This window comes from Monoraphidium neglectum, assembly GCF_000611645.1.
Source record: "Monoraphidium neglectum strain SAG 48.87 unplaced genomic scaffold scaffold01880, whole genome shotgun sequence".
Lineage (NCBI taxonomy): Eukaryota > Viridiplantae > Chlorophyta > Chlorophyceae > Sphaeropleales > Selenastraceae > Monoraphidium > Monoraphidium neglectum.
The window spans coordinates 98-11,494 of record NW_014011748.1 but is presented as its reverse complement, the minus strand read 5'-3'; the positions used below and the strand labels follow the sequence as shown (position 1 = coordinate 11,494).

General features: G+C 64.0%; 4 protein-coding genes across 4 annotated transcripts; 2 read left to right on the top strand and 2 right to left on the bottom strand.

The window, feature by feature from the left end:
- Positions 1 to 478: 478 nt before the first annotated feature.
- On the bottom strand, positions 479 to 1,580 carry MNEG_9283 (ribokinase; the record flags this gene model as incomplete). The annotated part of the gene is made up of 3 exons (XM_014042248.1): positions 479 to 627; positions 855 to 983; positions 1,154 to 1,580. Coding segments are annotated over 3 exons (705 nt in total), but the record flags the coding sequence as incomplete, so codon positions are not given.
- A 620-nt stretch (positions 1,581 to 2,200) lies between these two features.
- MNEG_9282 (hypothetical protein) lies at positions 2,201 to 4,000 on the bottom strand (the record flags this gene model as incomplete). The annotated part of the gene is made up of 5 exons (XM_014042247.1): positions 2,201 to 2,320; positions 2,508 to 2,654; positions 3,006 to 3,164; positions 3,415 to 3,538; positions 3,774 to 4,000. The coding sequence occupies 5 exons, from the start codon at positions 3,998 to 4,000 to the stop codon at positions 2,201 to 2,203; spliced, it is 777 nt and encodes a 258-aa protein (XP_013897701.1).
- A 1,045-nt stretch (positions 4,001 to 5,045) lies between these two features.
- On the top strand, positions 5,046 to 5,479 carry MNEG_9281 (hypothetical protein; the record flags this gene model as incomplete). The annotated part of the gene is made up of 2 exons (XM_014042246.1): positions 5,046 to 5,243; positions 5,402 to 5,479. 2 exons carry the CDS (start codon positions 5,046 to 5,048, stop codon positions 5,477 to 5,479), a joined length of 276 nt encoding a protein of 91 aa, XP_013897700.1.
- Positions 5,480 to 7,816: 2,337 nt separating this feature from the next.
- MNEG_9280 (hypothetical protein) lies at positions 7,817 to 10,496 on the top strand (the record flags this gene model as incomplete). Its single annotated transcript, XM_014042245.1, has 8 exons — positions 7,817 to 8,083; positions 8,414 to 8,527; positions 8,775 to 8,912; positions 9,164 to 9,194; positions 9,382 to 9,419; positions 9,731 to 9,808; positions 10,142 to 10,219; positions 10,485 to 10,496. The coding sequence occupies 8 exons, from the start codon at positions 7,817 to 7,819 to the stop codon at positions 10,494 to 10,496; spliced, it is 756 nt and encodes a 251-aa protein (XP_013897699.1).
- Between the last annotated feature and the right edge of the window lie 901 nt (positions 10,497 to 11,397).

Sequence of the window (11,397 nt, the reverse complement as noted above, 5' to 3'; positions counted from 1 at the left end):
CGCACCCTGCAGCAGCATGGAGCCCTCTCCACCGAGCTTGACCAGCACCTGCGGCACCCCCCTCCCAAGCAGCGCCCGCCCCGCGGCCTCGACCTCCCCCAGGCTGCCCGTGGGCCGCCGCGCCAGGCGCGCCAGCTCGGTCTCGTTTGGCGACAGCAGGGTCACCTGGGACAGCAGCTCCCGTGACAGAGGCGCCTCTACGCCGCCCGCGTCCAGAAAGACGGGCACGCCCGCGGACCGCGCCGCCTGAGCCGCGCAGCGCCGCGCGGCGTGGCGCGTGGCGGCGCGCGCAGGTTGTGCGGGTGAACGGGATGGAAGGGCGTGTGTCGCGGGGCCCACTGCCGGCTGCTCGGATGTGGGATTGGGCACGTGCAGAGCCCTTGCACACTTATCTGCTTGTCGACCAGCCACTTCAACTCGATTCGCAGCTCCTTGCATTGTGGGTCCGCCCCCCTCCAATGACACAACCTGCCCCCACCTTGGCCACCGCGATATTGACTTTCTCAGGAATCTCCCGCTGCAGCAGCACCGCCCCCGCGGAGCGCAGCAGCTGCTGCGCGCCGGGTGCCAGCCGCCAGGACCGGTCGTCCTGGTTGGCGCCGCCCACTATGATGATGCTGTTCTCGCCTGCAAAAAGAGTGGTCGAGGAGCAGGAGGGGGAGGAGCGCAGACGCATGTGGTGATTGGGGCTCACATGCACCTGGTGATATAATTTGAGATTTGGTCCGGCTGGCGTGCACCTCAAAGCAGGCCTCCAGCTGCCAGATGGATGGCGGGCCGCTGAAGTGTGGGCTGGCTTTGCAGTTGGTGTGGTTGTGTGAGGAGGGTCCGAGGTTAGGGGACCCTGTGGTCACCTGAGGGCTGCAGCAGGATGACGGCGGTGCCGCTGGGGCCCTCAGTGGCGCCTAGATGGTCCAGCCGCACGCCGCACCCCTCCAGGGCAGCGCGCAGTGGCCCGGCGTTGGCGTCGGTGCCCGTGGCGCCTGTGCGGCCGCGAGGGGGGAAGCCGGGGGGCGAAGGGGGCTTGCAGCCGCAAGGGGGAAGGGCCGCTGTTGTGGCAGCAAGGCGGCTTCATCCCATTCGGGCAGCCAGCAATAGCGGCAGCCGCAGCCAAACACGCATCAAGCGCACCGGCAAGCAGCCGGCCCCGCACCAATGAAGTATGTTGGATAGTTCAGGCGCGCCGCCGCCGCCGCCTGGTTGGCGCCCTTGCCGCCCGGGAAGAAGCTCAGGGAGGACGCCCCCAGCGTCTCGCCGGGCGCGGGGATGCGTTCGACCGCCAACACTATGTCCGCGTTGATGCTGCCCACCACCACCAACGGCTTGCGCTCAGGGCGCGGCGCAGGCAGCGGCCCGTCATCGCCAGCGGCGCGCGGCGCGAGAGGGCCGCGGCGCGCTGGTGCTGGGGTAACGGTGGGTCGGGGCGCACCGGCGGCGACGCCGCTGCTGCTGGCGCAAAGGAGGACCCCGCGTCTGCTGCGCGTGGAAGCGGCGCAGCGGTCCGCGGCGTCCCGGTGATTCAAGATGCGGTGACAAGGCACATGCACGACGCGAGCAGTCGCAGCTGTCAGTGATACCATGCTTGGCCTATGTAGCGCCTTCATTGAGCGAGCCGACGGTTGGAAAAACGAGATCTGTCGCGGTGCGGTGACAGTGTTATTGCTGACGCAGATGCCAATGGACCAGCTCGATTAGATGACTATGCGCACGTGCAAGTGTTTCTGCTATACATACCGCATGCACTGCCGTGGTCAACTCCCGGTACCGTACCAGCAACGGGCACAGAGTGCACACACGGGACATGGTCATGCAGCATTGCCTGCCAATGGGCCAAGTTGCCATGCGGCGTCCACGCTCCACCCCAGATACACCCAGGGCCGCTTTATTCCCGGTATCCCATTGCTTGTTACATCGGCAGCAGACCCGAACTTGCGCTGCTTTGCCCAAAAGCACAATGTATTGCAGCAGAAAGTCATTTGGTTTGTATCCAGATAGCGTCAGCATCAATATCAGCTCCATATCAACATGCATTGATCAGTAAATGAGCATTCCAGTGCACATACTTCACCATAGTGCTCAGACGCTGACATGCACGCTCTCACACACGCACTTGCGCGCACACATGCACACTCTTGCACACACCACAAACAAACAGACTCACAACCAGCCACGGGCAGCCGGCGCTGCCATCAAAATGCTCCTAACCGCTCAGGGCGCGCTGCACCACGTCCGCCTCTGCCGGCGACAGCGCGAGCTTGAGCGCGGCGGCGCGGCCCTTCTCCCCCATCTTGCCCCAGGTCTTGCGCACAATGTCCACCATCTGCGCAGGAGCAAGTCAGCGGTGGCATGTTAGGGCAGCTCCTCAGTAAAGATTTGCGCCGAGTGCGATCAATGCATGCATGCGTTCTACAGGTCAAGCAGACGACGCCTTTGCCCTGCGGGGCGCCGCGCTAGAGGATGGCCCCCCCTCAACCCAAGCAAAGAGCGCGGTCGCCCTCCGCAGCCACGCGCTGCTGGGTTTGCTGTGGTGCCCACCCCTCCCTTTCTCTTCTACCCTCCCCTGCCCCGGCACGTGCCTTGTCTGCCCCCTCCTTCTCCAGAAGCTCGGCAAACTGGTGCTCCAGGAACACCAGGCAGAGCGCGTCCTCGACAACCTGGAGGGGTGTTGAGGCGTGGAGCATGTGGAACATCGACACCGCAGTGGATGTGTGGCGAGCTGCCCACGCCACCTTGACGGTGCTGGGCAGTACGCGTGGCCTCGATACCGCAGGTCACACTACATACAAACGGTGCAGGGGAACGCGGGCGCGGCCTTGCTGCGCCCTGCCATGGGCTGCATCGACACTCTTGGGCGGCCCCGCCAACCCCAACCTCCCGCGCCGTCGGACACGCAACCCCCCCCTTGTCGCCCCAACCTCGGTCGCCAGGCCGCGCTGCGGCCACGCAGTACCAACCCCTTGTTGAGCCCGCGGCCGCTGCCCCGGCGCGGCAGCTGCAGGACTCACCTGGTTCTCCTCGTCTGTCATGAGGTCCAGCTTGTTGATCATGCGCTTCACACGCGACACGGCGGCCTCTGGGTACCCGGCCTCGGCCATGAGGCCGGCCACAGTGTCGGCGTGGGCGCGCTTCAGGTCCGCGCGCCACTTAAGGTAGCCGGCGCGGCCCTGCGCAGGGGTTGGGGGTCAGGCGCATCCCGAGCGGCGAGAGGGCGTGTGGTGGGGGTGTTGGGAGCGGCCCCGCAAATGTGCACTGCTGGAGGTTGGGGAAGGAGGTGAGTGCAGGAGCTGGAGGATGCGTTCCGCGGCTGCGTCCGGAGCGCGGGCCTGAAAATGAGTTGCCAGATCTCGCGACCTCAGCGCCCCCAGCCCTACTGCTACGCATCCAGTCCGGCCTGCAATTGCGGGGGGCTCAAACCTCCGGGTAGGTGTCGCGCGGGGACTTCCAGCGCGCCACGTGCTGCCCGCGCGCCACGATCAGCAGCTCGTCGGATGGCGAGGGCTGCAGCCGCGCCACCCATTCGCTGAGCCATCGGGAGTACCTTCGGAGGGAGAGTTGGCAGGGGAGTGGCCTGGTGGCAACGGGCTTCCTCAATGCCTACTCGCACGCTCCAGAGCTGCTTGAAGCCTTGAGCTCAAGGTGTTTATATGGAGGGACACATCAAATGGCAGAGCGCCGGCAAGCCAATGGCGGCGCTGGGGCGCGGTACTGCACAAAAGATTGACACATGGTGCTGTTTCCACTGTGCGCGTTGCTTCCTATGCCCGGCTACTCACGCCAGCTCGTACGGAAGCTCCTCCCCCTGCCACGTGGTCTTGCGTGGGTCCTGGGAGTTGATCGAATCGATGTCTGACAGCACCCGCTGCAGCCGGTCAGTGCTGGCGGACGCGCGCGCCACCACTTGCCGCCGCGCCGTGGCTGCAACGCGGGCACAGGCTGCCAGGTGCCGCCAATGGTGGTTGCTGGAACGCACACGTGCTCCCACCGACCGCGTTGAAATCATAGTGTAGATTACACTTGACGTTATGCAAGATCGGGTGTAGTGTAGCAAGCTTCCTTCGGGTGATCTGACAAGCCGGCCTCAGATTATAAAACAGGGATGACAACCTTAGCCGCCACAAATGCCATGCACCACCGATCGGTCACACGCAACTCTCAGTGAGCAGTTACAGGTGCAGTTACCCAGCTGTCGCGACCTGCTGTCACCTGTTCAGCACGTGGCTTGTGGCTGTGCAGCACAGAGTCACCAGGCGGATAGTGCAGAGTACGTTGGCAAAATGAACCGTTTGTGCACGCGTGCACGTGCGTGCATCTGTTTTAGCGCGCAAGATGCGGACTGCAGGCCGTGGCAAGGCAGGCCGTGGCAAGGCAGGCCGTGGCAAGGCAGGCCGTGGCTCAGTGGCAAAGCAGTCATCTGCACTCATATTGCAAGACGAAGCGCCACTACTCACAAAGGTCATATGCATGTGATTGTGCAGGGGTGGTGGGGGGCATGCGGCTCTAGGCTACCAAGATCACGAGGCTTGGGTGTGCAGTGAGGTTGCTGCTGGCAATGGGTGCCTCCATTTTTAATTGCAAAGTCTACACAGCATTACAGTTGCCCTTGCAAAGCATCTTTGTGCTGGGATACGAAAGCTGGACCACTTCACTACTGCCGCCTCATTGCTCTTAAGTTGCTGATTCACTCGATGCTGGCTCGAGTCCAGGTCATTGCGAGAAGCTGTTGCCTGAAAACCAACCAGTATTATGAGTTTTATTCACGATCATATCTCATAGTGCACATTTTTTTACCGTACCTGCCGTCTTCATCGCTTGTGATCGCTGGCATCGAGGTGAGCTCGGTTCTCGAGCGAACATTTCGCCGAGACGATTCCGATTGGCCCGTGCGCAGTGTTACAAATTATGATGTTCATTTCTTGCATTCATTTGAACGAGGGGCCCTGTCACAGCGGGGCTCATGCCTGCGTGGCCACTGCTTCTCCCCTCGGAAAGTTCTACTACTCCATCGAGGCGCCCACGCCGAACCACCCATTGAAAGGTCTCAAGTCATGAACCAAGCCCCTCCAACCAGACTCTTGGCTAGCTCGGGTGCGGGATTCGTGGACCAGGACTCCTGGAGCAACAGGGGGCAGCAGCAGCAGCAGCAGCAGCAGCAGCAGCAGCAGCAGCAGCAGCAGCAGCAGCAGCAGCAGCAGCAGCAGCAGCAGCAGCAGCAGCCGCCGCCACCCAAGGGCTTCGTGGCACCTGTGAGTGGGGCTTGATATACATCGCAACCGTCTTGGGTTTGCGGATGGTGTGGATTCTTTTGGCAGCTCAAGTGGGTTGTTTTGCGAGTATGGCCGACACTTGTTTCTGCTGCGTCCCCGACACTGCTTTGGCGTTGCCCATGTGCGTGCCATTGCAGACAGAGGAGGAGCAGCTTGAGTGCAGGGCCAAGGTCACAGCCGTCATTAACAACCAGGCTGTGTGGTGCGCGAGCTGATCACAAGCAGCTTGCTTGCTTGGGGCGCCTTCCAGAGGGCAATGTGCCGCCACCGTGCAGCAACCTGGCAATGCATAGCGCCGCCTTGCCTGCTTGGTCCCCCCTTTTGCAACCTCCCTTGCCCCCTCCCCACTCACATATCTCGCAGGTGCCACTACCCTCGCATAACGCGGGAACGTCTGGAGGCAGTGGCGTGCAATGATTTGCAATTCTGGATCCGGGAGCATGACAGTGGCGACTCTGAGGTGAACAGCAGGAAGGACAGCGGCGACAGGATCGACAGGGGCGACTGGCACCTGTATTTTCAGCTTGCCGGAGCTAGGGGGCCCCCAGCCCTGCTGGACAGCGCTAACATCAGCAACGCGCTTAGGAGGCGCGCTAGCGACAGGAAGCCCCCATCTTCCCGGCAGGTGACTTTGGTGAATCTGTTGCATCCGCAGCGCTGCGCAGTGTGTTCTCGGGCTTGGCTGATTGTGGCATAAGATCTACGCCAGTCCAGAGCAGATCTGATGACTGCTGACTCGAGCGAATGGTCGGCCACATCATGCCCGCACCCGACCATTGTGCAGGTGCCACCTTCCCAGGCAGCGGATGCAGCATCCCTAGCACTGCTGTCCACGTTAGCGCTAGAGCAAGCGCCACCTATGTTCCAGCAGCAGCAGCAGCAGCAGCAGCGGCAGCGGCGGCGGCGGCGGCGGCGGCGGCAGCAGCAGCAGCAGCAGCAGGAGGATGAGGAGGAGCAGGAGGAGGAGGTGGAGGAAGACCTTGATCAGCAGCGCAGCCATCAAGACGAGACACCCCACCACTCACATGCGAAGCGGCGGCAGAGGATCGTTGAGAGCAAAGACTTTGACCAGGCCAACAAGGATTCAGACATGCCAAGCCCCTGGGACACCACACAGACACCACCGGCGCGGCCGCCGCCTCCTTCACCCCCAGAGCTGCCAGCGCCGCCGCTCCTCTCGCAGCTGCTGCCGCTACCGCTGCCGCCGCCCCCTGCTCCGGCGTTCGACGCCTCACTGGCAGGCGCCCTCGCTGACCTGGCCTCCGCGCTGAGACTGCTCAGTAAGGACGAGGCCAGGGCGCGCCAAGATGCGGCAATGTGGCAGCAGGCGCGAGCGGCGCTCGAGGGGGTCGTATCGGGCAGTGAGCAGGGCATGGGCGAGGGGGACGCCACCCAGCGGCTGCGCGCCCACTTGGAGGGCGTCTGCGCAGACGCGCGCGACTATGATGCGCGCTTGCAAGCGGCGGCGGACGCCAGCAAGCGCCTTCGACTCCTCATCCTTGCGGCGGCGGGCGCACAGCCCGGCGCAGGCTGCAGCAAGGACGACGGCCAGGGTCAGCTTGGTCTTGACTGCCAGGACCAAAACGAGTCTATCACAGCTGCGCTGGAGGTCGTGGCTTCCCACATGCACGCTCTTGAGAGCAGGGCCGCCGCGTTGGGCCAGCTGCAAGCAGACCTGGGACAGCAGGCCGCGGGTGCGGAGCGTTTGGGGAGGCGCTGCGCGGAGCTGGGCGTGCTTGGCAGCGTGCCGTTGGCAGCTGCCGCGCTAGGTGTGCGTGAGGTAGCTGCTTGGGTGCAGCAGGAGGCGGACGCGGCAAGGGAGGCCATGCGCGGGGCGACCAGCCAAGTCATAGCAGTGGTGCGTGGAGGGTGATTGAGGGCGTGTTGTGGGGGAGTTGTGGGGCGGGGGAGGGGGAAGGGCGCCAACCCCCACTCACCGGGGTCCTGCCCCCTCCGAGTTTTCCCGTTGATATGAAGTTGTTGTTTTGATTGGGAGAGCTTGCACGCGTGACGGATGCACCAGCATGTGCAGTGCTACCGCGGTCTGCCTGCGCGCTTGCCCAGTCAAGCTGGACAAGAGTTTAGGGTCGAGCTGCTGTCTTGCGTAGTAATCAGTGTGGGTTCAAGCTGAGGCACGTCCCCAACAATTAGTCAGATGCATGACATAATGCTGCAAGCACATGACCAGGGCATGGATTGTCAGCAAGTGCGAGCTGCAGTGCCACAACTCTCCTCGATGCACAGTGACTTTTCACCGGCAACTGGGGGTGGCGGTGCGCTTGGCAGGTATCATTGAAGCGCATTGTAGCAGTATAGTGAATCTTCAAAGCATGTCGGATGTTTGTGCATGGGGATTCATACGCTGGGTCCCTTCGATGATCCGAGTGCCCGTGATCTCAACCTCGTCGCACCGCACTTTGTCTTCGTGGACGCCTGCAGGGAATCAGAGTGTTAGTACCGGTTTGAATTCGTATGCACAACAATACAATCTAAAAAATACATTTGATCTCGCTCTCGTCACGTCCGGTTAGAACTCGCCCATACGCGAACCCATGGCCAAGGGAGACGAACCACCACCGGCCAAGAAGGCCAGGGCCGGCAGCCACGCAGGCGATGATGCAGGCCCTCCTGCTCCCAACGGCGGCCCCGTGGCCTCGCAGCTTGCGCCCGAGGGAACGGCCGCTGCTGCGGGCGGGCGAGGGCGCCGCAAGGGGCCGGAAAAGCCGAGTACGACTCAATTTGGCGAGCTGATCACCAGCGTGGGCGGGCTCGGGGGCCTCGGCGGCGGCGAGGAGGGCGGCGAGGGCGAGGATGAGGAGGTGCGCGGAACGCCCGCCTGCTGCTGCGGATTGGCCCATATCAGCGCCAGCCTTCCTGGCTGCGGTTGCTGACCCCCTTCGCCGCAGATCAGCACGGGTAGACCAAAGATCTGCGCCGGCGATAAAAATCCGCAGCAGACCGGCCCAGCAGGACAGCGGCAACCGCTCCCACGCAAGCGCCGGCTCGCTGTGCAGCATTCCACGCGCAGCGCGCGCCGGCGGCCTGTCGCCATCGCCGGTCCCGCTGGCTGCAGTCGCCGCGGCAGCCCTGAGCTGCGTGCACCACCCCCCACGCCAACGCGATCGCTTTCTTATAAAACCCGTACACAGGTGGAAGAGGAGCTGCAGGCAGCAGTGCAGAAGATGCTTGAGGCGCGCGCCCACAAGGCCCAGCGCAAGCAGCAGCAGCAGCTGGAGGAGACGCAGGCCGGCGTCAACGCGCAGGTGCGCTCACATGCAACTACACAGCTGGCGTCGTCCTTTGCGTAGTCACATCACACGCACCTTCCTTCCAAACAGACTTCCCCAAGTACCTCTGCCTTTGAACAAGCAAACACACGATATCAATTGCTGCATGTGCCATATGACACACGGTATGTACCCAATCCATCCGGCACTTCCACTGCCCCCATCCCTTTGGTTCCCCAATCCAATATCCTGAAGTGCAAACCCTTCACCCTGTGCCCCTCAGCTCCAGCAGCTGGATCAGGCGGTGCAGCGCGACGCGGCCGAGGCGTCCGCGGCGGTGGCTGCCATGGTCAAGGGGCTGCGCGGCAAGCTGGAGGCGAGGATGAGGGCCATCCAGGAGCTGGAGGCACGATTCCAGAAGGTTGCGACCCGGACTAAACCCTGAAACTAACCCCTAAACTTTCAACCCTAAACCCTAAATTCTGAACTGGGAGTCAACAATGCTATGGTGGGGCCTCACCAGGGCGAGAAAGCAGGGGGAAATGGGATGGGACGACGCGCTGGCCGCACGCGCCGCTAAGGCAACGGGTGAAGAGCGGCTGCTGCGTGACTCCCCTGCCTTCTGGTTGCATGGCTCAACTTGGCCGCGCATGTCGCCCTCCTCCTGCGCAGGAGCTGCAGGACAAGTGGGAGGAGTACAATGGTGCGGCCGGCTTGGGATGAGCGGGGCGCGGGCAGCCAAAACTGCAGACCGCTGGCGGGCGGCCGTCGTGCCACCACCATTGCAACCTCGATCGGACACACTTTCAGGGCTCGCGGGCCGTCGCATGCCCATCCAAGCGTGCGGCACATGACCAGTGACTTACTTGCTGCCACCCCCCTCTCGCCAGAGCTCTACTCCACCAGCCTGGACGAGGTCCAGGCCCAGGTGATGACGTCACCGCATCATCATCAATGTCTCGCTCATACGTCGACCGTCTGGACCGGCCCAGCTCAGAAACCAGGCATTCCAAACCAAACCCTTGATTTGTGCAAACCCTCCGGCGTCCCTGCCAGCCCCCCGCTGCTCCACAACACTAAGTCATCATCGCCGCCCTGATCCTGGCCTTGGACGGGCTCGGCGGCGGCACTTCTCCGTCCCATCTGCGCTGTCCCTGGCAGCATGGCGCCTGTCACCCACGCCGCACCAATACCTCTCACCCAAACCTGCCGGTCGGGCCCCCCCGAATCCACCCCCAGGCGCAAAAGCTGGTGGCCAAGAAGACCGCGGCCCACAAGAAGCGCCTCGACGCCATCAGCGCAGACGCTGCCGCCAAGGTCAGCGCCGCTTACCACCCACCGCAGCAGCATGCTGCGCAGCCGCCGTCGCCTGCAGACCAGCCCCGCTGGTTGCGGCCGGCCATGAGCTCGGCTTGCTACGGCCCTGGCTGCTGCCCTATGTGGCAGCAACAAATATGGGGCGGACACGCCCCCCTGCTGATGTGCAGGGAATCATCGAGATTATGCATTAGTGGTGCACCTGGAGATCTCCGGCTGTTGATAGCTGCCGGCGTGGGCAACGCACGCAAGTTTTTGAGCGGGCCTGCCGCTGCACAACTGACCGTTCGCTGCTGCCCAACCGCCCGCCGCCGCACGTGTGCGCCGGCGCAGCTCGCGGAGTTGGAGCAGAAGTTTGCCAGGAGCCGCAGCCGCGGCGACCAGGTGCCCAACCTCGCCTCAATCCTCAAGGTGTGGCTCGGCGCCGGCCCCTCGCGAGCGCATGGGGTTAGTTTGTGCACATACACCACAGCAGGCGCGGCGATGCGGCAGGGCGCGCGCCCTCGCAGGCGCTGGGTGCCCCACGCATGCAAGCACGGGCTTTACGCCCGTCCGCCGCGGGAGCGAGAAACCTGCGACGCCGGGCAGCGCGCCTGGGGTGCTGAGTCATGCGGCCTCGTGCCAACCCCCTGCGCCGCGCTCCCCTTGGCGCATCGCACTGCACCGTGCTTCACAGGCCTACCTGTAGCGGCCCCCCCTGTGGGGCCCCTCCGCCCCCTCAACTCTCGCCGCACCTGTTCAAGCAACATGAGACAAGGCCCTGGCGCCACTGGAAATTGCCCGCGCATCAAGCCCAGCGCAAGCAACAAGGCGCACTGTAGGCCAGGGGAGGGCGGAGACGCGAGCTAGAGCGACAGGGCCTGGCGGCAGCCGCAAACGAGGGCACCGAGCTCGAGGGAGCCCTGCGTTTACTCCATTTACCGCCGCTGGCTGCGGGGCTGACGCGGGCGGAGCCACTGCCATCGAGCCTGCAAGCGGGCAGCGCGCCGCGGCCTGCCTCCAGCTGTGCTCAACTGGGGCTGTCCCTCTTGCTGTTGATCTGTGGGCCGTTTGTGAGGGCCGCCGAGGGTTTTCTCTGTCGTTCCCGGCACCCGGCTGCCGACAACCAACACGATTGCCGCGATGAGCTGGTGTTACATGATGCATGGACGCCAACGGTCCGCCGGCGGCGGCGCGGGGCGTCCCCGCCGGCGGCTGCGCCGCGCGGGCGGGGTCTGCGAGGAGCAAGCTGCCGCAGTAATCGAAAGAGGTATTAAACGGTGCAAGCGCGCGGCGCCGCGGGTGCGTGTCGGGCCGGCTTGGCCGAAGCCGCCGCAAGTCAGTGCGACGGGGGCTGGTGAAACCATATAGAGTCAGTGGCTGCCCCGCGGGGCGCGCCGGATTGCGGGGCAGGCGGGGCCGCCCGAACAGCCGCCGTCGGCCCGAAACGTCGTCGGCGGTCGGGGTTGTGTTGCGGTCGGCGCCGGGTTGCCAGCAAGCAGTGTCGCGGCGACGAATCGACGAATCAAATCATGCATGCGCGGCACGAGAGGGCGCGGCACTATGGCAGGTAGACCCCCGGTACGAAACGGGTGACCGAGCAGCGCAGG